General features: G+C 40.2%; 1 protein-coding gene across 1 annotated transcript in view; it reads left to right on the top strand.

Annotated features, from left to right (window-relative positions):
* Positions 1-20,938, top strand: part of LOC109937078 (ubiquitin-protein ligase E3C-like) — a 28,056-nt gene extending 7,118 nt beyond the window's left edge. The window contains exons 3-6 of the mRNA XM_048606090.1: positions 11,334-11,546; positions 15,727-15,915; positions 19,804-19,870; positions 20,916-20,938. Of these exons, the coding sequence (XP_048462047.1) occupies positions 11,334-11,546; positions 15,727-15,915; positions 19,804-19,870; positions 20,916-20,938 (492 nt within the window). The remainder of the gene's footprint in view (positions 1-11,333; positions 11,547-15,726; positions 15,916-19,803; positions 19,871-20,915) is intronic.
* The last annotated feature ends 6,640 nt before the right edge of the window (positions 20,939-27,578 follow it).

Below are 27,578 nucleotides of genomic sequence, written 5' to 3'. Positions count from 1 at the left end.
CACCTATCCCCTCCTCCCACCTCAAGCCGCACCTCCATCTCCTACCGACCAACCTCATCCCGCCCCCTTGACCTGTCCGTCCTCCCTGGACTGACCTATCCCCTTCCTAACTCCCTACCTACACTCGCCTTTCCTGGCCCCATCCCCGCCTCTTCGACCTGTTTGTTTCCTCTCCACCTATCCTCTCCTCTATCCCTCTTCTATCCGCCTCCCACTCTCTCCCTATTTATTTCAAAACCCCCTTCCCCTCCCCCTTTTCTGATGAAGGGTCTAGGCCCGAAACGTCAGCCTCTCTGCTCCTATGATGCTGCTTGGCCTGCTGTGTTCATCCAGCCCTGCACCTTGTTGTCTCAGGGTAGCTGTGAATATAGGTTAGGCAGATGTGTATTCTTCAAATGCATTGCTAGTTTTGGTAGAGTAATTTTAGATGCAGACCCGAGATCTCAATCATAAGGTTACTGTTAGTGTTTATTGCAGGTGGAGTACAACCAATAAAGCAAGGGTTCAGTTTAGCCATCATTCTGGTTAAATCATTCGTCATATAAAATATTTTTTGTGGGTGTCCAGTGACCTGGATTTTAATAAAGCCTCTGTAGTTCCCATGTTTTAAATTTGTTTTCGTTGTTGAAAACAACCAAAGTATGGGCCAAATGTAAAAACAAGTGTACATAGAATGGAATGATCACTGACCAAAATCTTTGAAAAGGACAGTAGATTTGTAAGTTAGGTTATTTTTAAATTCAGTTTTGCACCAAGGAATTACATTCTGGGCTTTTTAGGAAGTGAGGGTCTCACTGGAGCTGAAACTGGGGTTTGAAGCCAGCATATATTTTGAGTATTAGGAAATGTAGCTTTTTACATTCCCGTGACTTATGTCGCTAAGCTTCATCATGGAATTCTTCTAATGTGTAACGAGATCAGAGCATCTTTAATGTTAATGGAAACAAGATATTTGGGGTGGGAAGGGGGAAGGAAGAATATTTTCTGTAAAGTTCAACAAGAGTACTGAGTGCAGCAATTTGAGGTCAGAAAGTGTAACAATGGACTTGAACCACACCCATTTTAAAGAGACATAGTAAATTTATTTTTCATCTAAATATTTTTCAGAAACTCCAACATGTGTTTAATTACAGGACAAAAGCTATCTTGTACATTCTTCCCTTTTTGCTATTTTCAAACGCAGTTTGAAAAATAAGTTAGAAAGTTTGGAACAGAAAATGGCATTAAAAGCCCTATAGTCTTGACAGTCCTGATGTGCACCACTACTTGGCTTTAGATAACAACTGGAGCCAGGCAGTTAAACATATTCCTCCTCCTAATCAAGCCTGAGCTACTTAAGTGAGGGCACTTGCGGTGCAGTGGGTGTGCCCCTACCTCTGAGCTAGGAGGCCTGGGATCAAGTCCCGCTTGTTCCAGAGGTGCGTAATAAGATCTCTGAACTAGTTAATTAGAATAAATACCTAATGTGACTTGGGAAAATGAAACAGCAGCCGTGAAGAGTAGTTCCCATTGGTGGTAAATATTCTGCTGCATAGGCTAAGCAGCATGCTCAAGCTGGTGTATTCTATGAATACTTCTAGGCCTAGTTATAAGCATCTTATGAAGCTGGGCATGTGTACTTCAGGACACATCTAATCTTTTTGTAAATGTTTTATTAAATTCTCATGTTAAGGTAGCCAATGCAATCTTCAAATGATTTGTGCAAAATGTGCTTTAGAAGATGAAAACGAAATGTGATGCAGACAGGATTCAGTCAGCAAAGAATGATTTATTCTTTACTTGCAAGTATTTACTCAACTGGTTACTTTAAATCTGACAGACAGCAAGTTGCAAAGTCATCTATAATAGAAGTAATTGTATTTTGATTACAATTGTAAACAGGATGTGGCTGGTAAATACTGTACTGTTCTTTTAAGGTCTATGAACAAAATATGCCTTTTCGAGTATTGATTGCTATCTATATTTATTGAGGCATAATGAATTCAAATTTTCTTTAATGCCTGTGTAGTGATTGTTTAGTGTGATTCAGTGCACTAAGGTCTTTATAGCCAACTTAACTGAAGGGATAACTTCATGTTGCTGGTCACTTTTCAATTAAACTTTCCATTAGGAGATGATTCTTGATTCTGTTTGTGTAGTGATTGCATTTTGTTGGCTTTAAATCAAGCAGAGAGACAGAGCATAAATAAGCAGTCAAAATATGTGGTAATGGCATTTTGATTTGTTTCACAGTTAGAAAGACCTTAAGGTTATCTTGGTTGATTTATCTCATAATATTTATTAAGGTAAACTCCACTTTTCATGTGGTTCACCTTTGTAATGCCTAGTCAGCTGGTTTGAGTGCAATTTTGCAGTCTCTTATTTTCTAATGAGTGTGCATTTGTATTCATCGACCTGTATTGGAGTATGCAGCATCGACCAAAGGACTTGCATTTATCTAGTGCTGTTCATCACCTCTGGACATTGTCCAAAGTGGTTTGCAACCAGCGAAATACTTTGAAAACATATTCATTTTTGTAATACAACATCAGTAAGAGAACTGCATGGTGTTCTAACTTACAGATAAGAAAATAACAGTTGCTTAGTTTCTGGAAACTGCATAATCTAGAGGGGAGAAAGTTTTGCACTTCACTTTCTTTATAGAGGTTGGAATAGGTGAACTTTTAGTCCAACATTTTTGAGGCAAATCTGGGATCCACAAATTATTTGCTAGAATGCTATGTGATCCTTTTGTTTTGAGATTTTAGTCTGCTACCTCATCACCTGGTGTCATCTCTGCTGCTCCAATCTCTTGTAATTCTGTAGTTGTCATCAATCTGACCAGTGTCCATTCTCCAGCTTCTCTTGTTGCACTGAGCAGTGTTCATATTCTGCCATGATTTGCCACTACTGGCTTAGTAAGAGATCACTGCAAGAAAATTGCTGTTGCCAAAGATTGTTGGAGGAAAAGAAAAAGCGCTATGCCCAGCAAGACAATGGGGGGGGGAAAAAAACTGACAGCAGTTGAGTTGATGACTGAAGAAAAGTAGCTGAAACACTGGGACAAGATAAGAGAAAACCGAAGTGCAGCAGACATGATGATCAAGTAGCAGAGCAACAAAGAATAAACCCTCAGTGTGGATATATACTGAAGGGGAAGAATAACAACAAGACAGTTACTGATACTGAGAAACAGAATTAGAAGAACTAACACTGACTATGGTGCGGCTGGTGAGGGGGACTAGATTATAGCTTTTAGGTTTAGGCCGATGTCATAAACCTTTTGACTTGACAGTGAATGTTATTCAACACTCCTGTTGAATATATGTAACAAACATTCCACACTCTTAAAGGCATTGCAGTCTGGAGTGCTTAAGTGCTCCATAACATCACCACCATAACTCAATCATTCAATTTTGCAAGTCCAGCATTTGCTCCCAAAATCTCCTGACCCCTCTGTTCAAATCAGAGTTCTTTTTCAGTAAACACCTGAAAGACTCTTGATAGCTTTGGGACGAATACCTTTGCACAGTCCTTATGATGACAGGTCTAACTTGCACAACCAAAATATTCTCCATTGTGTAATGTGGTGCAACTATACTCTGGCACAAGACAGATGATAGTCAAATTTGGCAGGCTAAAACTGGGCATTCCTGAAGCACAATGAGTCATGCAGTCCAGTTGTATTCTCATGATTGATGCTTTGTTTGCTGCTGCTTCACCAGCAAGCCAGATCAGTGGACGATATACTAGGGTGTGGTAAGCATAATTTGGAAAGAAGTCCCAACCCTGTGAAGCTGCTATGGGCTTATCAGTCAGCTTAGCACCAAAAGCACAAGCCTTAAACTGATCTTGGCACACCCGTGATCAACCAATAACACCAAGCTGTGTAGTTCTTCTATGCTCAGTTTTTATTTACTTTGATCTTCCTACGTTTTTATAACTGAGGAATTCCACAACATCAAGAAAACATTCATGGTTTATGATGTTTTTGTGTTTCTCGCATTTACAAGAAACACATTGGGACCGGTTGTGGGGGAGGTAGGACCTGTACAAATTGGATGGGTTACACCTAGGTAGGACGGGGACTGATGTCCTAGGAGGAATGTTTTCTGGAGCGGTTGGAGTGGGATAAAATTAATATGCCAGGGACGAGTCAGGAGGGAGCAAGGACAAAAGCGAAAGGTAGAAAAGGGAATAAGAAAAGTGATAGGCAGAGAAACCAAGGACAACATTTAGGACTATTGAGAAAAATAAGAGCGAGACATTAAAAAGACAAGCTTAAAGGCTTTGTGGCTTAATGCGCAGAGCATCTGCAATAAAGTGGATGAACTAATGGTGTAGGTAGATGTAAACGATTACGATATAATTGGAATTACAGAGACTTGGCTAAGGGTGATCAGGGATGGGAAGTGAATGTCCCAGGGTGTTCAGTATTTAGTAAGGACAGGCAAAAAGGAAAAGGTGGTGGAATGGCACTGCTGGTTAAAAAGGAAATTAACACAATAGTGAGAAAGGATATTAACTGTGACAATGTGGAGTCTGTATGGTTAGAGTTGAGAAATACCAGGGGGCAAAACACATTTGTGCATGTCATATATAGATCCCCAAATTTCAGTGATGTTGGGAATGGCACTAAATAAAAATTGGAGATGCGTGTGATAAGGTAATATTGGTGATTGTGGGTGATTTTAATCTGCACATAGTCTGGGCAAATCAAATTAGCCACAATACCATAGAGGAAGAATTCTTGGAGTGTATATGGGATGGTTTTCTTGACCAAAGGTTGAGGAACCAACTAGAGAGCAGGCCATCTTAGACTGGGTGCTGTGGCAATGATTCCCTTTTCGTTACAATCTAGCTGTGCAAGACCCCTTGGGGAGAGTGACCATAACACAATTTTTTTTATCAAGATGGAGAGTGAGGTAGTTGACTTGGAGACTAAGGTGCTGAATATTAATCAAGGAAAATGTGAAGATATGAGGCATGAGTTGGCTTTGATAGATTGGGGAGAGTTATTTCAAGGGATGACAGTGGATAAGCAATGGAAAACATTCAAGGAAAGCACGGGGCACCTGCAACAACAGTTTATTCCTGTCTGGCACAAAAGCAAAATAGCTAAGAGGACCAATCCTTGGCTTACAAAAGAAATTAGAGAGAGTATTCGATCCAAGGAAGAAAAATAATATGTTCAAGGATTGCGAGCAGTTTAGAATTTAGCAAAGAAGGACAAGGGATTGATTAAGAAGGGGAAAATAGTATGAAAGTAAGCTTGCAGGGAACATAAAGACTGATGCTAAGAGTTTCTATAGGTACGTGAAGAGAAAAAGATAGGTGAAGACAAATGTAGGTACTCTATAGACAAATGAGGGAAATGTATAATAGGGGACAAAGAAATGGCTGAGCAACTAAATACATACTTTGGTCCTGCCTTCACAAAACAGAACACAGATCAGATACCAGAAATTTTGGAGAATGCAAGGTGTAGTAAAAGGGAAGAACTGAGGGAGATCAATATTAGTAGAGAAGTGGTGCTGGGAAAATTGGGATTGAAGGTGGATAAATCCCCAGGGCCTGATAATCTACATCCCAGAGTACTTGAAATGGTTGTAGAAATAGTGGATGCATTGGTGGTCATCTTCCAGGATTCGACAGACTCTGCAAATTGGAGGGTAGCTACTGTCACTCCAATATTCAAAAAGGGAGGTAGAGAGAAAAAAGGGAATTATAGACCAGTGAGCCTAACATTTGGTATTGGGGAAAATTCTCGAATCCATTATCAAGGAATTTATAACAGAGCATTTAGAAAGTAGTGTTTCAGAGATATTAGGAACTGCAGATGCTGGAGAATCTGAGATAACAAGCTGTAGAGCTGGATGAACACAGCTGACGTTTCCTGCTCCTCTGATGCTACTTGGCCTGCTGTGTTCACTCCAGCTCTACACCTTGTTATCTCTATTTAGAAAGTAGTGACAGGATCAGACAGAGGGGAAATCGTGCTTGGCAAATTTGTTGGAATTCTATGAAGACGTAACTAGTAGAGTTGACAAGGGGGAGCTGGTCGATTGTAGTATATTTGGGCTTTCAGAAAGCACTTGACAAAGTTCCACAAAAGAGATTATTGTGCAAGATTAAAGCGCATGGGATTGGGAGTGGGGGGAGTGGCGGTGGGAGTGTATTGAGATGGATAGGAAACTGGTTGGCAGAGAAGAAACAAACAGTAGGAATTAAAGGGTCCTTTTTGAATTGGCAGGCAGTAACTAGTGCGGTGCCACAGAAATCGGTACTGGGACCCCAGCTATTCACAACATGTATTAATGATTTGGATGAGGGAACAAAATGTAACATCTCCAAGTTTGTAGATGATACCAAATTGGGTGGGAGGGTGAACTGTGACAAGGATGCAGAGATCCGCCAGCATGATCTCGACAGGTTGGGTAAGTGTGCAAATCAATGGCAGATGCAGTATAATCTGGATGAATGTGAGGTTATTCACTTTGGAAGCAAAAACAAGAAGGCAGATTACTACCTGAATGGCTGTAAATTAGGAGAGGGGAGTGTGCTGTGCTGTGAGACCTGGATGTCCTTCTGCACCAGTTGCTGCAGGTAGGCATGCAGTTACAGCAGGCAAATGATATGTTGGCCTTCATTGCGAGAGATTCCGAGTACAGGAGCAGGGATGTGCTGTTGCAGTTGCACAGGACCTTGGTGAGACCACACCTGGAATATTGTGTGCAATTTTGGTATCCTTTTCTGAGGAAGGATGCTCTTGCTCTCGAGGGAGTGCAGCGAAGGTTTACCAGGCTGATTCCAGGGATTGAGGGATTGACTAGGTTAGGATTGTTTCCCTGGAGTTGAGACGAATGAGGGAGGATCTCAGATAAAATTCTAACCAGGACTAGACAGGGTAGATGCAGGGAGAATGTTCCTGATGGTGGGTGTCCAGAACCAGGGGTCACAGTCTGAGGATTCGGGGTAGACAGTTTAAGACAGAGATGAGACATTTCTTCACCCAAAGAGTGGTGAGCCAGTGTAATTCATTACCACAGAAAGTAGTTGATGCCAAAACAATTGAATGTATTCAAGAGGTGACTAGATATAGCACTTGGGGCGACTGGGATCAAAGGTTATGGGGAGAAAGCAGGATTAGGCTATTGAGGTGGATGATCAGCCATGATTGTTATGAATCACGGGGAGGCAATTTTTGCTGGACTGTTAATCCAGAGACCCAGGTTTGAATCTCTCGTCAGCAGATGGTGGAATTTGAATTCAATAAAAATATCTGGAATTAAGAATCTAAAGATGACCATGCACCCTTCGTCATTTGTTGGAAAAACCTATTTGGTTCACTGATGTCCTTTTAGGGAAGGAAATTGCCATCTTTATCTGGTCTGGCCTCCATTTGACTCCAGTCCCACAGCGATGTGGTTGACTCTAAACTGCCCTCTGGGAAATTGGGGATGGGCAATAAATGCTGCCTGGTCAGTGACGCCCTCATCCCGTGAATGAATTAAGAGAATGATGGAGCAGGCTCGAAGGGCTGAATGGCTGCCTCCTGCTCGTATCTTCTATGTTTCTATGATAATAGATCATGACCGTTTTCATTTGTATTACTATTTTGTCTTTGATCTATTTACACTTATAAAAATGTGATGTTCTTTACCATACTGATTATGTCTGAGAACAGGATTATCAATTACTATCACATACTTGAGAGAAATCTGTTGAGGATTCATTCATTCTTCAACTGGCTTATGACCGTTGCAATGCATCCAATTCTCCAGATTCTCTTGCACTTTGAGCCTGATCGAAAAATGGACAATGCCAAGTGATGATGAACTGAAGAGAAAACAGGTTTGGATGGTTGGGTATGAGAAAGTCTGAACTTCAAAATAGTTCATCGGGAGTAATCTGTCAACATTGCATCTACACCAGTGGAATTCTGTTTAAAATGTATATTATTTGCCTGAATTTCATCTCTTGTCCAAAAGATGGCATCTCTTACAAGGCAGCACTCCCTCAACACCACGCTGAAGTGCTAGCCTGTGTGCTTAAATCCACAATCTAATTCAAAGGCATGTGCTGTGACTGAACTAAGCTGACACAATACAAATGATGGATTGAAGAATAAATCCTCCAGTGTGACTCTGCTAATTGTTGTTTAACTGATTCAATCATTAAGTTTCCCATAGGTATAATTTTGAACATTTTCAAACATAACTGGCTGCAAAGTGAATCTATAGATATTCTGAAATAACTGGTATATGTGTTGTTGTATGATGTAACAGGTTTCAAAATAGATTGGCAGTAAATTACAATTTGTAATTTGCAATATTGATTTGTTTCTTAAAAATTAAAATTTCCAGCCATCAAGGTTAAAAGCATTTACATATATTGATGTTAAAAGTCATAATGGAAATCAAATGTCCAAACGATGAAAGGTTGAAAATGGTAATCAGTGATGAAGTAATACATCTAAGGCTTTTTATCGCAGACACTTCATTTATAAATATCTCTCAAATTGAGAATCCATGTACTGTATATCAGAAGTACTTCCAGTAAAGATTATTGATATATAGCATTTATTATTGTACCTTGAATTCTCTTGTCTTCAGCTTGGAAATCATATTTCTAGAGTACAGTATGTCTTGTTGATGCAAATTGCTATTTCTAATTCCACGTTTGACTGTAATGAACTATAAATCCCTGTAGGAAGGACCAACAAAGGATGAAGAAACAGTTTGCCGTCAGTGTCTAAAAGTACTTCCTACACTGAATTATCCATTAGAAAACACTGCTGTATAGGCCAGTGGCTCAGTAATGAGATGATGTTGTGGGACTGAACTGAACCCACAGGTTGTAAGTTCTAGCTCCACAACTAGTAAATCTGGTTTAGCATTGCATTTGCCTTGAGATAAGGATTCCCACCAGTACCACTTGATTGGATCTGCATTGTAGTTGACTTCAAATCCCCTCTGAAGTGACCTGGATAATTAGTGAAAGGGAGCAGGATGACTAATCGATGTGACATTATACAGATTTTATGCAGGAACATCAAAAACACCTGGGATAGTAGGAACTGCAGATGCTGGAGAATCCGAGACAACAAGGTGCAGGGCTGGATGAACACAGCAGGCCAAGCAGCATCATCAAAAACACCTGGATGGCCCTGTGCTGTTTGAACTGGGGAGAGCTTTCCAAGCATTAATAGCAGCTAGGTGTTGGGAGTCAAGAGTTGCAAGAAGTTCTTGGGGGCTGAGAAAGTAGGAAAGTTGCTGGCTCTGTGTTGGAGAAAGCTAAGGTGCTCTGAAGAAGCAATGCATCACGGAGCATTTTTTTTTGAGTGAGTTTCAAGAGCAGATGGGGAAAAGTGAAGAATTCTGATTCTTGAATTTTAATGAGATCTGGTGATTTCCCTGTGATGTAAGTGCCTGAAGTTGCTGAGAGATCTCTCCTGATTGAATTTTCTATTTTTATTTGTGCAGTGATGTGTTCAGTCATAGTCTCTTTTCCACATGGACTACATATTAATTCTGGGTGTTAAAATATAATTTGTGCACATAGTGTAGATTGTATTACTGTTCTAATGTTGTATAGTAAAGTTTGTTTGTTCAAAGCAGTAGAATTTTGTACTTTATTCTCTCAGTAAGTCTCCTGGATATCTGTCTACTTAAAACAAAATGCGACTGGTCCCTTGCCAGATCATAACATAAATTTGGTTTGGTCCAATTCATTTCCTATCTATTACACATCTGGTCATTGGACTGATCATGTGAGAGATGGTTTCTGCATTCAACTCCAGAGATGTGTGTGCATAATGTCAGGTGGTTTCTTCATTGTATAGGAATTGAAGTTTCTTATTAATGAAAATTGTGAACTTGCTGCAGTCACGGTGTCAGAAATTTCAGGACCAAAGGTGCGCTTGTCACGATTTTAAGTGGTCACCAATTGCAGAGAAACTTGGCTGATGTACTTGTAATCAATCACTGGACTTTTTTTGTGGCAATAATAATTTCCTCTCCATTCTGTACTTTAAAGGCAAAGTTTGTACATATTAGAACAACTTAAATTAAGGATTCTGATTTTCGTATTCCAGACAGGTTTTTAATAACTTGTTTGTTTTATGCATGTGTAGTATTGCATTGTGTATGGCATTCTACTTTTTTAAAGTACCATCTTTTTGATGCGTGTATTTTTTTTCCCAAGGTTATGTTAGTTTTTTCCTTTTACTTTGGAGTCTGTACTTGACTTTGAGAACAATTTATAGTGTCCTGCACAAATGGGTTACCCAATAACTCCTGTTTAAGTAAAAGTATTCATTTGGCAATGATATTCTATTTTATGGCATCTGTTTATTGTGAAGGTGAATGTTTATGTACAGTATAGTTCCGATTGATGACCAAAGTAGGCATTTTGTTTCTTTATTGATTCTTCATGCCATAAGTTATTAAATCTATTTGGCAGCTTTTGATGTTGTTCACATTTATTTTCCAGGTTGCACCACCATTTGCATTAATTGCACAGCACTTACTTGTATTAAAAAGGTTTCCTGCATAATTAATCAATTTTAGCTCAATAATTTTGGCAGAATTTTGGGCTGTAAATATAACCATAAAAACATAGATCCTTTGAATTGTATCATAGCTTTCCTTGATATTGTTGAAGCTTCATAACTGGAATATTAATAGGACTTGATCAAAGAACTTGCACGTTCAAAAAGTCAGTCTGCATGTTACAAAGTCAATCAGTTCACATTTCTTTTTAAATTTCTGCTGACCTTGATATATCAAGTTTCGTGACTAATCTGAAGTGCATTTTAATTTGCATTTAAATACGTGTTCAAATCTGGGTCCGCACTTGCATTATTTGTAATCTAGCCAAAGGCAAAAACAATGCTGCGAAGATGAAGATCCTGAGATGAAAAGTGGTTTTTAAAATATTTCTTAATCACTTCAGCTATCTGCCTGTCTTTGTCTTAATTTATTTTATCTTTGTGTTACATTTTAACTTGTTAAAAGTTGTGCTGACTGAACAACCATCAAGTGGGAATTACAGGAAACATAACATTTTAAAGTTATAGGGAAACTTCGTTAATGTCTTGAACCACTGTTTCATGTCAAATTTCTACCATAAAATTGAAGGTCTGGATTTGTTTTATCATAAAGTAACATTGTCAGACAAAGCTTTAGCTTTAATTTTGGTTTAAGACTTTGGTAAATGTAGTACAGTGTACATGCCATTGCAACAGAAGGGTGGTTATTAGACTGGAATCTGGATATTTTTTGTCATGCTGCACCTGAAAATAGAATCAATTGCTAATTTGTTGCTTATTTCTCTTGTTCTGATTATTGCAGGCCCTTTATGAAAACATGTTGGTTGAACTTCCTTTCGCCAGTTTCTTTTTGTCCAAGCTTTTGGGCACGAGTGCAGATGTTGACATTCATCATCTTGCGTCGTTGGATCCTGAAATGTACAAAAACCTGCTTTTCTTAAAGAGCTATGAAGGGGATGTGGAGGAACTTGGACTCAATTTCACAGTGGTGAACAATGAGCTTGGAGAAGCACAGGTTGGTTCTTCTTGAATTGCAGTTAATAATTAATTTATCTGCTTGTAAGACAGATTAAAGATACAGCACACTTGTGGCAGTAATCTTAGTTCAACTCTTTGTCGGAGATGAAGTTTTATTGATCATTTTCAGTTGTGAGGTGTAAATGAAGGTGTTGTATGTCTGACCTGGTGTAACTGTGTACAAAACATGACAATTAGGTTTTTCTGACTTTTTCTGGAATTTATTAGTGGCCTTTTCCACTGTCATAAAGCTGGTCATTTCAATCTCAAGCTTGTTATTTAAATGTCGGGTTGTGTTTCCTTCGAATAGTTGTAACCTGTTTATTGCCATACCTGTTTGCTTAGCTTTAACTGTGTTATTAACCTCTCTTTACAAATGTTTTTTGAAGTAATTTTAACATTTTTTAAAAATTTGATTACATTCCAAATAATAATAGTTGTGTAACACTAGTTTTAGGATATTACAGGTTAGCATAATACAAATTAAGTAACCCAGATATTTTTTAATACAAGAATAAAACAAATGACCTTTAATATTGACTTTTGGTCTTACTTTCCTTAGCTTTAAGCAAAATCATTGTTTCCCTGGTCCAGTCCCAACTGTAGCAAATTCAACTAAACTTTCAACTAGTTTCCATAGGCAGTATTTTACACAACAATATAAGGCTTTATTGTTTGAAGAGATCTGTAATTACTATGGCACTGACCTTTTGACATTTGCAATTTACGATTCACAATGCGCGACCGAAATGTGTTGAGCAAAGGATATTGTTATTGTCAGAGAGTTTCTGCAAGCTTGCTATGTAAACATGCCTGCTGAATTTAATTGGGAGGAAAAACTGAAACAAACTTAGTTAAGGTAGATTTTAAGTTGAAATTAAATGAGTACTTTCAGGAGTTTAAAAGATCGGTGTATATGGTATGGTTCCTGTTATGTATAGGAAGGCATTTTAAATTTTTACTTTTAATGTGTGAAACTTATCCTCCCTTGTGAAATTTTTTTTTTGCAATAGCTGTCATCTAAACAGACAAATAACCTTCTAACAAAGTACAAATCTTTCCTAACTTAGACGCTATACAGTAGCAAATCAACTGAAAACAGTAGGTTATATGTCTTAGGCTAGATAAGTCATTTCTGCACCATCAGAATATTTGCATACACAAGCATGGATACCTTAAATTTAGTACATCTGTATGTCTGTTTTCAGTGTAAGCCATTTCTGCTCATGTGGTGCTGCATTGGTAACTCCTACACAATAGTTTAGCCGGTTTTAGTATAATTCACAGGAGGTAAGCGCCATTTTCCTGTGACCTTGGCACAACTTGCTGTGAGCCCATGTTGCTGAATTACTGCTTGCACTAAATACAATTTATTCTGAATTTTGTTTAATGAGAAGAAATTGGCAGGACTAGAAGGAAAAGACGTGGGAGTGAGACTAAGTAGCTTTTATGGGAATGGAAGGATTTTGTCTTGAGGAAAGGTTGAGTAGATTGGGCTTTACTAATTGCAGTTTGAGATCAAGTGAGCACCTTATTGAAACAGGTAAGATTCTTAGGGGACGTGACAGGGTAGGTGCTAAAAGGTTGTTTCCCCTTCTGGCAGAATCTAGGACTGGAGGGAATAATCTCAGAATAATTAGTTGCCCATTTAAGACCGAGATCAAGAATTGTTTCTTTGACGGTGGTATTGACTCTGGAATTCTTCACTGCAGGTGGGGTTATAGGTAAGTGATGAAAAGCACTGCGCCAGCACTGATCCTTGTGGTACACTTTTGGTCACAGGCCTCCAGTCCCAAAAGCAACCCTCTACCACCACCCTCTGCCTCTTACCTTCAAGCCAATTTTGTATCTAGTTGGCTCCTCTGGATCCTACATGCTCTTTTGAAAGTTCCTGTCTAATGCTGTCAAAATTGGCTTTACTCCAATTTAGAACTTTAACTTTTTGAACAAATCATAACTATTTTAAAACTAATAGAATTATAATCACTTGCCCCATAGTACTCCCCCACTGTCACCACAGTCACTTGCCCTGCCTTATTTTCCAACAAAAGGTCAAATGTTGTTCCTTCTCCAATAGGCACAGTGTCATACAGCATGGAATCAGACCTTTCAATCCAATTTGTCCTGCTGGCCAGGTTTCCCAAAGTAACCTACCCCCATTTTCCTGTGTTTGGCCCATATTCCTCTAAACCTTTCCCATTCAAGTACTTGTCCAAATGTTGTTTAAATGTTGCATCTACCGTGTAGCTGCATCTACCTCTTCCTCTGGCAGTTAATTTTATCATCGTCCCTGTTTTATTTCTTACCTCCACCTATGTGGATTCTACATCTTCCAATCCAAGATTATTTCTTGCTATTGTACTTACACTGTTGGTACAGGATAGAATAACACCAACATCCTTTCCTTCCTGAAAAGTCCCATACCCGTGAGTACTTAGTTCCCAGCTTTAATCTCTTTGTAACCATGTCTGTATAAGGGCTATAAGACTATCTGTAATAGTGCAGTTTGTTCCAAATAGTGTGTTAACTGAAGTGGAGAGCTATTTTTGTTGCATTTTTACCATTTTTTCCTCCCCTTTGACTCCTAATCTTATTTCTGTTTTTCTGTATAGCTGGGAAGGTTAAATCGCAGATTGAAAAGTTGGCAGGTTTGAGAGAATTGAGTGATGTTAGAGCAGATGTTGAAATGAGTAGCGATTTCAGGGGATGGCACTGAGAACTGAAGCTATCCATGTCTGTGACAGCTATCATTAATACCACCCAAGTGCCAGGCCATGATCATCTCCAACAAACGAGAATCTAACCATTGCTGCTTGATGCCCAAATGCATTACCATTGCTGAATCATCAATAATCAATATCCTGGTATTACGTTTGACTGGAAACCCAAATGGACCAGCCACACAGATGATAATAGAAAATGCTGTAGAAATTCAGGAGGTCTGCAAGTATCTGCAGAGAGAGAAACCATGTTAAAATTTTGAGTCGGGTATTAATTTTCAGAATAGAAGAAGTCATATTGGACTCGCTGTTAACTGATTCTCTCTCCATTGATATTTACAGACCTGCTGAATTTTTCAAGTGTTTTTTCTTCATACGTCAGAGATTTCCAGCATCCACAGTATTTTGGTTTTATTATAGCCATATAAGTTCTCTGGCTTCAGCAGCAGGTCAGAAGTTAGGAATCCTGCAGCGAGTAGCTCAGCACCTGTCTCCCCAGAGTCTGTCCATTATCTACAAGTCAGAAGTGCAAAGGAATACTCCCCACTTGTCTGGTTGCAGCTCCAACAACACTCAAGGAGCTTGACACCATCCAGGACAAAGCAGCCTGCTTGTCTGACACCACACCCACAAACATTCACTCCATCCTCCACTGATGCTCAATAGCAATAGCGTAAATCATCTGCAAGATGCATTGCACAAATTCACTACAGCTGCTTTGACAGCACCTTCCAAACCCACGATCACTACCATCTGGAAGGACATGGAAAGCAGATTCATGGGAACACCACCGACAAATTCTCTTTCAACCCACCATTCCTTCACTGTTGCTGGCATTGTAGGTATTCTTAGACCAAATGGCCTGTAGCAGTTCAAGAAAGCAGTTCATCACCGCTTTCTGCAGGTCAATAAGGAATGACCAATAAAGGCAGACCCAGCCAGTGAAGCCCACATCTCCCCAACAAATAAGAATGAAATTGAGAGATAATTGGCTGCAAGTGATAGATCTTTGGGGCAAACACCAGAGTTAATAGGAGTGGCAGCGGGTAGAGAGGCCACTACAGTTGATTCTCCAGCCTTTACTAGTTTGACAAGAATGTAAATAGAAGAATCCAACCAGAACTAGCTGAACGACAGTGAAGAGGTGTCAGCGAACGCTGCTGAGGTCAGGCTGAAGGCTGCATGTAGGTTAAGAAGGACCAGATGGGTAAGTTTACCATTTTAGATACACATAAGATGTCATCTGTGACTTTACTAAGAGCTGTTTCAGTTTTGTAGCAGAGTGGAAACCTGACTGCAGCATTTCCTTCAAGAAAGTAGAAAAGATTGAGAAAGTGATCAACTTAAAATATAACCTAACTTTAATGTTAGTTTCTGCAACTGTATGTTCCTAACATGTTTGTTGAATCAATTAATATATTAATGCAGAATTCTAATGAAAAATCTTTTATACGTTAGGTGGTTGAACTGAAGCTGGGTGGAAAGGATATTCCCGTAACCAGTGCTAACAGAATAGCTTACATCCATCTTGTTGCGGACTACAGGCTCAACAAACAGATCCGACCACACTGTCTTGCATTCCGACAGGGGGTTGCTAATGTTGTGAACCTAGAATGGCTGAGGATGTTTGACCAACAAGAGCTTCAGGTAAACAATTTTATGAGCTTTTTGTAGCTATGTAACTTTGTCTTCCTTTTTTACCCACATCACCAGAAACCTATTTTTACCACAGCATGATGGAAGAAACTTAGTAAATTTAATTCTTTTTTAAAAGGAAAGCACATATCAGCAAATATTAACAACTTAGCCTAATAACTGTTCATTGTGATCCAATTTCCTAAATTTCTCAATGTCATCTGTGGCTCAAATGATGCAGTTATTGTAGCCACTCCAGTACTTGAACATAAAAATCATTGGCGTTCTTTCGGTAGAGATGTTAAGTTGCTGTCTGGCCTACCTTCTGAAATAGACACACAAAAATGCCATGGTACTCTTGAAAGACAACCAGGGCAGTTGTCCTTGGCATCCTGGTCACTTTTTTCATCTTGCAACAACATTAAATGCAGATTATTTGGGTATTAACCTTATTATTCTTTATTGCTTTGTGTAAATTGATTGTTGCATTGGATATCTTCAAAAAGAATGAATTGGTTGTAAAGCACTTTGAAACATTTGGTCATAAATAATGCTATATAAAGATGTCTTTGACTTTTTTAAAATTCATCAGTACATAGGTGGAAATCTGTCACTTGTGGAAATAATTCAATGGTGACATTACTTTTAGTCACACTTGACAACTACTGAAACTTCGAATTTATAGTCTCTGAATTGTATTCAACAACTTTCCACAGATTTAACTTGTAAAGAGGGATTTTTTGTTCTTTTGTTTTTCTGTTCCAGTCAATGTTTTTTCAAAATCGGTAGGGTATTTAATAAAATAGCTCTACTAGTTACAGAAGAGGGGGTGGGTGGGGCAGTGGCAGCATCGAGTCAAGGGAGGGAGCGAGCAGGCTGCTAGGATTAATTGAACAGCTCAACCAAAAACCTGCCACTGGAACAGTAGATTAAGTAGCCTCTCGTGCTGTTTCTTTCTCTGATGCTTTGAATGTAGCTTGGTCAATATGGCAGTTGGTACAGCATCAGACTTTTAATCCGAGGGTCCAGCGTTCGTGACCCTGTTTTGCTGGAAAACAGGTTTAAAATAGTTAAATGATTGTTTTTGACTGGCGCAGACATGAAAGGTTGAAGGGCCTTTTTGTGCTGTAGATGTCTGACTCTAATGTTTTGGAATAACGCTGCGTTTCTTTTGCGATATTTTAATCAGCTAATTATGGTACTTGTACTTTGACGTAAGATTGTTTTAAGTGTTTAAATATTTTTAACTCAATGACCATATAGAGTAACATATAGAGTGTCATTGAGCATACAGATAGAAGTTCCGTGATCAATTGTTATTTCCATAAAGTGAGACAGCATAGAAGGAGATGCTTCAGCCCATCATGCTTGTACTGGCTGTTTGAAAGAGCTATCAAATAGCACTTTTTAGTTGTCCTTGTCCTATAGCCCCACAAAGTTTTTCTTTGTTTATTCAATTGCCTGTTAAAGTTACAAATTAATCTGCTTCCATAACCCTTGAAAATAGTACACTCCAGTTGTGTATTTGGTGGTATGGTACAGAATTGTTCTGGATCTCTGGGATAGATGAACTGATCTAGAATTTGTAGGAGAAGAAAAGTTCAAACTTAGATTTTAAGATGTAATACTCATTTGCAAATTAGATATTATGCTTATTGACAGAGCCACATTGGAAACTGAAGGTGACCTTTTAAATTTTTTTTTAAAAGGTCTAAGTAATACATAAAGATCCAGAGGCTAACCCGTTGCAAGAGTGTAAGCCTCTTAATTCTCTGGAATACATTTACTCTCATATGGTTATATAAACCAAGACTTGCACATTTTTACCTTGTACTTCTAGGCTGCTGTTGCAAAGTTTATTCATGGTTAAGGATTATTTTTTCTAGTACAGAATAAATTCAGGTGCCTTTATAACCATTAAAAATTGCAATAATATTCCTGAACACTAATTTACTCTCACAGCTTGCTTACTGTAAAAATTGGTATTACAGAAATAGAGAATAATAACAAAAAAGCAGACTATTTAATTGGTGAATTAAATTTAGAATTGGGAGCAAGGCAGTGAGAGGTCAGGGAGTGCTGAGTTTCAAGAAGTAAAAGATAATTAGTGGCATCACAAAATCATACATGATAAGTAACTACTCTAGTGGACTGGTTGTTAATGTGTAAGTTAATACACTGCTCTGGGGGAGGGGTGAGGTTCTTTAAATGTTGGAAAGTTAGAAAAATGCTTAAAAAAAATCTTGTTACTACATTATAACTGAGAAAGCGACAGAAAGAAAGCCATGGCTATGACCAGAAGTTGGTAAGTTCCCCGGACCTGATAATCTGTATTCCAGAGAATTGAAAGAGGTGGGCTGTAGAGATGAAAGAGAAATTGTTGATCATCTTCGAGAAATCTGTAGATTCTGAAATGGTTCCTGTACATCAGGAGGTAGAAAATACAAGTCCACCGTTTAAGAAATGAGAAAATGGGAAACTGCAGACCAATGAGTCTGACATTAGTAGTAGGGAAAATGTTAGACTGTTATAAAGGATGTGATAAATGGACATGTGGAAAATTATGTTAGGCCAATGTGGACTTATGAAAGGGAAATCATATTTGTCAAACTTTGAGTTTTCTAAGGATGTAACTAGGAGAATAAATGAGTGATTGAGGCCTATTTGGATATTAAGGAAGCTTCTGATGATGTCGGACACATCAGGTTAGTAAACAAAGCAAAAACACATGGCATAGGGGGTAATGTCCTGGAGTAGACTGCGATTTGGTTAACAGAAAACCAAGTGGGAATAAGCAAGTAGTGATGAATGGATGTCTCCCTGGCTGGAATTCGAAAAGCCAAAGGGGGCAGGATAAAGGATTGCCCATTCATGAGATGAGGGACTTTTTGTGATCAGTGGGTAGCAAGTTTGGAATTCGGTACCCCGGAGGGCTGTAGAGGCCCAGTCCATTGATTTATGTTCAAAACTTTGATCAATAGATTTGTAGATATCAAAAATATCAAGCGATATAGGAACAATGCATTAGAAAATGACATTGAGATAGAAGATCAGTCATTTGTATTTGAATGGTGCAGTAGCTTGAGGGGCTAAATGGCTTGTTCCAGCTATTTTCTACGTTACTATATTTTGCTTTGTTCTGGAATCCATGCTACAGGATGCGATTGCACTAGAGAGGCTGCAGAGGACATTTTACTAGAATTTTGTCTGGGTTTGAGAGTTTCAGTTTTCAAGAGAGTGGATACGCTGAGGCTATTTTTTGTGGAACTGACGGAGCATTGTGATGTATAAAATTATAAGGGACATAGGGCAAAGAGGAAGGAACTCTTTCCCCTTGATGGAGGGATCAATGACTAGGGGACATAAATTTAGGCAAAAGGGCAGTTTTAGAGGGTATGTGAGGAAAAGTTTTCTTTCACCCATATGGGCCGTAGGGTTCTGGAACTCACTGCTTATAAGGGTGGTTGAGGCAAAAACCCACATGTTAACAAGTATTCAGATATCCACTTGGGATGCAAGGCAGACAAGGCTGTGGACCAAGTGCTGGAAAGTGAGATTAGAATACTTAGGTACTTGTTTTTGACCACAGCAGACTTGATGGGCTTAAGGGCCTTTTTCTATCCTATATGAAGTCTGCTTCTCTGAAGATCTACTGTGCAGAAAGATGTCATTTGGTTAAAAATGAGCTCCCCTGTCTAATCCCACCTACAGCTCCATAGTCTAGCTGTGTAGGTTATGGCATTTCATATACATACTGAAGTGTTTTTAAGATATGATGAGTTAAAGAATTTCTTCTGGAAAAAATAGCAAGAAAATGAAGAGCTTATTGTCAATTCCAAAGCTGTTTAAATTTTCAAATTTTTGTGTGTTTTCTTAATCTCTATTTTTTCCTGTTGTCAGGTTTTAATATCTGGAGCACAAATACCAATAGATCTGGAGGATCTGAAAAACTTCACAAACTACTCAGGTATAAATATTTTTATCTGAGGGCATGGGTTTCTTTTGATTTCACATGTCATCAATCCTAGTGAACCAGTCAAGCACAAAAGTTACATACTAGCTTTATGGAGGGTTACAAGTGTTGTGCCGAGAGGTAACGTATTTGTTAATTTCGTCTCTTCTGGGATGTCAGCATCTATTGTCCAACCTTAAGTACACTTGAGAAGGTAGTGGTGAGCTGCCTTTCATCTACCTAATGTAGGTACAGCCAGAGTGCTGTAAGGAATGGAGTTCCAGGGTTTAGACCCAGCAATAGTGAAGAAACAGATGCACTTCAACGTTGGATGGTATATGGCTTGAAGCAGAATTGCAGGTAGTGTTCCCATGTATCTGTTTCCCTTATCCTTCCAGGTGGTAGAGGATACAGGTTTAGAAGGTTCTGTTGAAGTGTCTTGATGAGTTACTGCAGTATCTTGGAAATGGAATGATTTGCTGCTGTGTGCCAGAGGGATGTTAATGCACTAATTTAAAAAGGGATGTAGAGAGAAACCAGAATTATAGACCACTGAGATTGATGTTGGTCATGGGAAAGATGCTAGAGTTCATTATCAATTCTTAGAACACAGCAGTAGAATCGGAGATAACATAGATTTACAAAAAGGAAATCAAATTTGCCAAATATACTGGAATTCTTCAAGGACATAACCAGTAGAGTTAATCAGGGGAGCCGGTAGATCAGGTTTACTTGGACTTTCAGAAGGCTTTTGACAAACACATTAGTCTCCCACATTAGAAATTAATGTGCAAAATTAAAGTGCATGAGATGAGGGTAATGTATTGAGATGGATAGAAAATTGGTTAGCAGACAGTAAACAAGTGGGATGCCTTTTCAGCATCTGGTGCACAAGGACACCCAGGTCTTGGTGAACATTCCCCTCTCTGTCTACAGCCATTCAAATAATAATCTGCCTTCCCATTTTTTACTAGCTGTTATTGGTACTAGGACCCCAGCTATTCGTGACGTATGTTATTACTTTTAGTTCTCTCCTCTAAATTGATTTCTCAATTTACAGATGAGACAAAGCTGGGTGGATAGATGAGCTGTGAAGAACATGGATGATATAGTGTGCTTTGGATAGGTTGAGCAAGTGGGAAAATGCACGGCAGATGCAACATAATGTGTATAAACATGAAGTTTCCCACTTTGGTAGTAAAAAATGGGAAGGCAGATTATTATTTGAATGGCTGTAGACTGAGAGAGGGGAATGTTCACCAAGACCTGGGTGTCCTTGTGCACCAGATGCTGAAAAGGCAGTGATTCAAGAAGGCAAACTGTGTTGGCCTTCATAGCTAGAGGATTCGAGTATAGGGGGAAAACAAGATGTCTTACTGCAATTATGCAAGGCATTGGTGAGTCCACACCTTGAATACTGTGTGCAATTTTTGTCTCCTTCTCTGAGGTAAAATGTTCTCCCTGCAGAGGCAGTACAGTGAAGGTTTACCAAATTGATTTGTGATGGCAGACTGCCAAATGAGAGATTGAACCTGTGGAATTCAGTACCACAAAGTGGTTAAGGGTTAAACATTACATTTTTTTCAAGAAGGAGATAGACATAGCTATTGTGGCTAAAGGAATCAAATGATATGGAATCGGGGGAGGACAGGATTAGGGTATTGCGCGCTTGATGATGAGCCATGATCATATTGAATGGCAGAGCTGGTGCGAGTGATGGCCTAGTGGTATTATTGCCAGACTATTAATCCAGAATCTCAGCTAATGTTTTGTGGACCCTGGGTTCCAATCCTGTCATAAACAGATGGTGGAATTCAATTTTTAAAAACCTGGAATTAAGACTTTACTGATGATCATGAAACCATTTTTGATTGTCAGAAATGCCCATCTGGCTCACTATTTTCCTTCAGGGAAAGAAATCTGTCGTCCTCACCTGGTCTGATCTACATGTGACTCTGGACGCAGGGCAGTGTGGTTGACTCTCAACTGCCTTCTGAAATGGCCTTGCAAGCCACTCGGTTATATCAACTGCTACGAAGTCTCAACAAAGGAATGAAACCAGATGGATCACCCAGCATTAACCTCGGCACCAGAAAAGACAATGGCAGAAACAGCCCTGTTGACCCTGCTAATACCTCTTTACTAACCTCTGTGTGGGCTGGTGCCAAAATTGGGAGATCTGTTTCACTGACTCGTCAAGCCACAGCCTGACAGTCATACGCATTGAATCATACTTGACAGACAATGTCCAAGACGCTATCATCACCATCTTTGGATAGATCTGTCCCACCCACACGACAGATCCAGCAGAGGTGGCAGCACAGTGGTATACAATTAGAAGGGAGTTGCCTGGGGGTCCTCACCATTGACTTCAGACAGCATGAACTCTCATGGCAACTGCCTACTAATTATCACATAGTATCCTCCCTTAGCTGATGAATCAGTATTCATCCATGTTGACCAACACTTGGTGGAACACTGAGGGTGACAACGGTGCAAAATGTACTCTGGATGGGTATTTTAGTGTCCACCATTGATTGACTTGGCAGCACTATGATCTGGTCAGGTCCTAAAGGACATAGGTGATGGACTGGGTCTGCGGCAGGCCGTGAAGATCCAACAAGAGGGAAAAGCATACTTGGCCTTACCCTTACCAATCTGCCAGCTGCAGATGCATCTGAGCATGACATTATCGGGAAGAGTGACCGGAGCGCAGTGGTTGTGGAAATGAAGTTCTGCCTTCACATTTAGAATACCCTTTGTCATGTTGTATGGCACTATCACCGCGCTAAATGGGATAGGCTTCGAACAAATCTAGTAACTCAAGACTTTGGATAATTGTTTTCCAAGTCAGCCTTTGAAATACACAACAAAAGCAGGATAGCCAAGTTCTAGACCATAGAGGACAGCCTCAACCGTGATCTTGGGTTCATGTCGTGCTACATGTAACCCCACCATACTGTTTTGTGTTTGTAAAATCTTCCTTACTGTTCTGTTTTGACACCATTACCTTGATAACTTGTAATTATCTCTTTACCTTAATTAGTTTGTACAGTTTTGGATTACTTGTTACTTTGGTTAGACCCTTGTCATGCGACTCATATCTATCCTGTTCTTCCAGGCACTTGGTTTGTCTCTAGCACCATCCTATTTTTCATACTTTTTGTAGTTATCTCGCAGTCTTAACTATCCGGATCATAGGTCACCGCTTCATTTACGTTTCAGCTGTTGACACTTCATGCACACCGTCTGACACTTTTGGTCACCTGCAAAAACTTGTTATTCAGCCTGTTGACACTCCACTCATTACTATTTGTACCTAACTTTTAACACTCTTAAATATCCGGAAATATCTTGCCATTACTCTCTGCTTATAATTTCTGTGCCTGTGTGCTTCCCTCCACTTCACCTGATGAAGGAGCAGCACTCTGAAAGCTTGCGATTTCAAATAAACCCGTTGCACTATAACCTGGTGTTGTGTGACTTCTGGATGCAGTGAACGCCCTGCTTACATTCTGGGAATAGTAATGAAGACTTGTGCTCCAGAACTTGTTGCTCCCCTAGCCAAGCTCTTCCAGTACAGTTCCAATACGAATCCAACCTGGTCAATTACTACTCCATCTGTCTATCCTCGGTTATCACTAAAATGACTGAAGGCATCATCAACTGTGCTCCCAAGCAGCACCTGTTCAGCAATAACCTGCTCAGTGACGCCCAATTTGGATTCTGCCAGGGACACTCAGCTCCTGACCTCACTACAGCCTTGGTTTAAACATGGACAAAAGCTGAATTCCAAAGGTGAGGTGAGAGTGACAGCCTTGATGGCAAGGCTGCATTCGACCAAGTGTGGCATCAAGGACCCCTAGCAAAACTGAAATCAATGGGTATTGGTGCAAACTCCACTGGTTGGAGTCATACCTGGCTCATAGGAAGATAGTTATAGTTGTAGTGGGTCAGTCATCTCAGTTCCAGGACATCTCTGCCACAAGTTCTTCAGGGTTGTGTCCTAGGCCCAACCATCTTCAGCTGCTTCATAAATGACCTTTCCTCCATCATAAGGTCAGAATGATTGCACAATGTTTAGCACCATAAGGGTTCAAAAAAGATGTACGAGGATGTTGCTAGGGTTGGAGGGGTTGAGCTATAAGGAGAGGCTGAATAGTCTGGGGCTATTTTCCCAGACGTGTCGGAGGCTGAGGGGTGACCTTGTCGAGGTTTATAAAATTGAGGGGCGTGGACAGGATAAATAGGTCTAGTTCCTGGGGTGGGAGATGCCTTTGCCATTATCCCATGCAAACTGATCTCACAACTGCATGACCTTGGTCTCCGCTGTGCCTCTGCAAATGCATCCTTAGCTTTCTGACCCACAGACCGCAATCAATGAAAACAAGTAACTACACCTCCAGTGTGATAACCCTCAACACTGGAGCCCCCCCAGAATGTGTCCTCAGCCCCCTACTGTACTACCTGTACGCCTACGACTGTTGCCAAATTTCAAATGAACAACAGCTACAAGTTTGCTGACACCACCGTAGTAGGACAGATATCAAATAGAGTCAAAATTCAGAAGGGAAATAGAGGGCTTGGTGACATGGTGCAATGATAACAATCTCTCTCTCAACGTCAGCAAAACTTAAGAATTGATCATTGACTTCAGAAAGAAAGGAGAACATGCCCCCACCTACATTAATGGAACTAAGTTTGAGAGGGTGGAGAGAGTCAAGTTCCTCTGAGTGACGATAATCAGCAACCTGCCCTGGACTTCCCATGTAGATGCAACAGTCAAGAAGGCACAGCAACGCCTCTTCTTCCTGAGGTGGCTTGGGAAATTTGGCATGTTCGTTAAGTCCCTCACCACCTTCTACAGTTCAACATTGAAAGCATGTTGTCTGGGTGCATAATAGGCTGGTATGGCAACTTTCTTTTTTTATTCATTTTGTGGGATGTGGGCATCGCTGGCTGGCCAGCATTTCTTGCCCATCCTTGGTTGCTTTGAGAAGGTGGTGGTGAGCTGCCTTTTTGAACCACAGCAGTCCTTTGTGGGTTGACCCACAATGCTATTAGGGAGGGAATTCCAGGATTTTGACCCAGCGACAGTGAATGAACGGCAATACATTTTCAAGTCAGGATGGTGAGTGACTTGGAGGGGAACTTGGAGGTGGTGGTATTCTCATACATCTTCTGCCCTTGTCCTTCTAGATGGAAGTGGCCATGGATTTGGAAGGTGCTGTCTGAGGATCTTTGGTGAATTTTTGCAGTGCATCTTATAGATAGTACACATTGCTGCTACTAAGCGTCGGTGGTGGAGGGAGTGAATGCTTGTAGACGTAGTGCCAATCAAGCAGGCTGCTTTGTCCTGGATGGTGTCAAGCTTCTTGAGTGTTGTTGGGGCAGTACTCATCCAGGCAAGTGGTGACTATTCCATTACACCCCTGACTGCTGTGCCCAGGACTGTAAGAAACTACAGAGGGTGGTTTGTACAGCCTAAACCATCACGGAAACCAGCCTTCTATCCATGGATTCTATTTACGCAACTCGCTGCTGTGGAAAGGCTGCCAACATGTTCAAAGACCCATCACACCCTGGTAATAATCTCCTACAACCTCTTCTATCAGGCAGAAGAATACAGAAGTCTGAACACGCACCAGCTGGTTCAGGAACAGCTTCTTCATGGCCGATAGTAGACTGAAGAATGGACGGTCTAGCCTCCAAAAAAAAAAAAAATGCTGATCTAGCTAATGTTGATCTCACCTATCATGTGTCCTGTGCAGTGTAACCTGTATGCCTCTGCCTAAATCGTTTGATCTGTACATGCTTAGTTACTATGATCTGCCTGCACTGTTTGTAAACAAAGCTTTTCACTGTACTTCGGTACGTGTTACAATAAATCAATCAGGTGATGCAAAACTAGAGGGCATAGGTTTAAGATGAGAGGGGAAAGATATAAAAGGGACCTAAGGGGCACCTTTTCACGCAGAGGGTGGTGCCGAAGTAGTGGAGGCTGGTATAATTACATTTAAAAGACATCTGTGTGGGTATATGAATAGGAAGGATTGAGAGGGATGTGGGCCAAAAGCTGGCAAGTGGGCCAAAAGCTGGCAAGTGGGCCAAAAGCTGGCAAGTGGAACTAGATTTGTATAGTGTCTGGTCAGCATGGATGAGTTGAACCGAAGAGTCTGTTTCTGTGTTGTATATCTCTGACTCTGTTTGCGTCATCGCAGATGCTGTAGCAGTTCACATCCAAATGCAACAAAATTTGGACAATATCCAGGGTTGGGCTGGCAAAGGGCAGGTAACATTTATGCCATTGCAAATGCCAGGCAATGACTATCTCCAATGAGAGAGAATCAAATTACTCCCTTGAAATTCAATGATGTTGCCAGCACTAAATCCCCAACAATCAAGGTCCTTGGGAGTATCATTGACCAGAAGCTCAACTCGACTAGCCACAGTGGCTACAAGAGCAGGTCAGAGGTTAGGAATATCGTGGCGAGTAACTCGCCTCCTGGCTCCCCAAAGCCTGTCCACCATCTGCAACGCACAAGTCAGATGTGATGGAATACTCCCTGGATGGGTGCAGCTCCAACAACACTCGGAAGTTGACACCATCCAGGACAAAGCAGCCGCTTGATTGGCACCACATCCACAAGCATCCACTCTCTGCTATTTACAAGATGCACTTCAGAAATTCACCAAAGATCCTTAGATAGCAAAAATCCTGTAGTTCCCTCCCTAATGGCATTTTGGGTAAAGTTAGAGCATGTGGACTGCAGTGGTTCAAAAAAGTAGCTGACGACCACCTTCCCAAAGGCAATTAGGGAAGGGCAATAAATGCTGGCCCAGCCAGCTGTACCTATATCACACAAGTAAATTAAAGAAAAGGCTTGAGGCATCAAATGGCCTACTTTTGCTCCTGTCTTCATTATTTTTGTGTTAAGGCAACGTATGGGATGCCATTCAAGTGGACTGCTTTATCTTGATTGATCCAAACCTCTTTTGAAGCTACATTCGTTCAGGCAAATAGAAAGTATATTGTCACATCCTGACTTGTGCCTTGTCAATGGCGAGCAGATTTTGAGGAGTCAGTGAATTTCCCACTGCAAAGTTCTTAGCTCCTCACCTGGTTTTGTAGCCACAGAATTTATATGGCCAGTCCGGTTCAACTTTTTTGCTCCCATGTTATTAATGTTAATGTACTAACGGGTGTAGCACATAGTTATTTATGCACTGAGCATTTAAATCTGTGGTGATGAAATGTTCCAGGATCATTGCTGAGAAAAAAGTCCAGGAAGAATGCAAACTAATTGTTTGTGCTTCCCCCACCGAAACATCTTTTCCTTTATAAATACTGTGACTCACTAAGTGTGCTTCCAGTGCCTCCTGCAGTATTTCAAATGACTGATTTTATTCACCCTGCCTAGGTTCTTTGGCCCAGCATCCACTTTGCCCCAATTTATGATTTTGTGATCACCTGAGGATGTTGTTCTACATCAAAGATGTCCTATAAATACAAGGCATTAGAATCTTAAGTAATGATTTTTCATGCTTCTGAGTAGATTGGGATCATATTCCTTGGAATTCAGAAGATTGAGGGGGGATCTTATAGAAACATATAAAATTATGAAGGGAATAGATAAGAGAAATAAAGAGGATGTTTCCACTGGCAGGTGAAGCTAGGACAAGAGGGCATAGCCTCAAGATTAGAGGGAGCAGATTTAGGACT

The sequence above is a fragment of the Rhincodon typus genome, chromosome 2 (genome assembly GCF_021869965.1).
Source record: "Rhincodon typus isolate 14 chromosome 2, sRhiTyp1.1, whole genome shotgun sequence".
In the NCBI taxonomy this organism is placed as follows: Eukaryota; Metazoa; Chordata; class Chondrichthyes; order Orectolobiformes; family Rhincodontidae; genus Rhincodon; species Rhincodon typus.
Note: the sequence above shows the minus strand (reverse complement) of the source record. Positions and strands in the feature narration are given on the sequence as shown.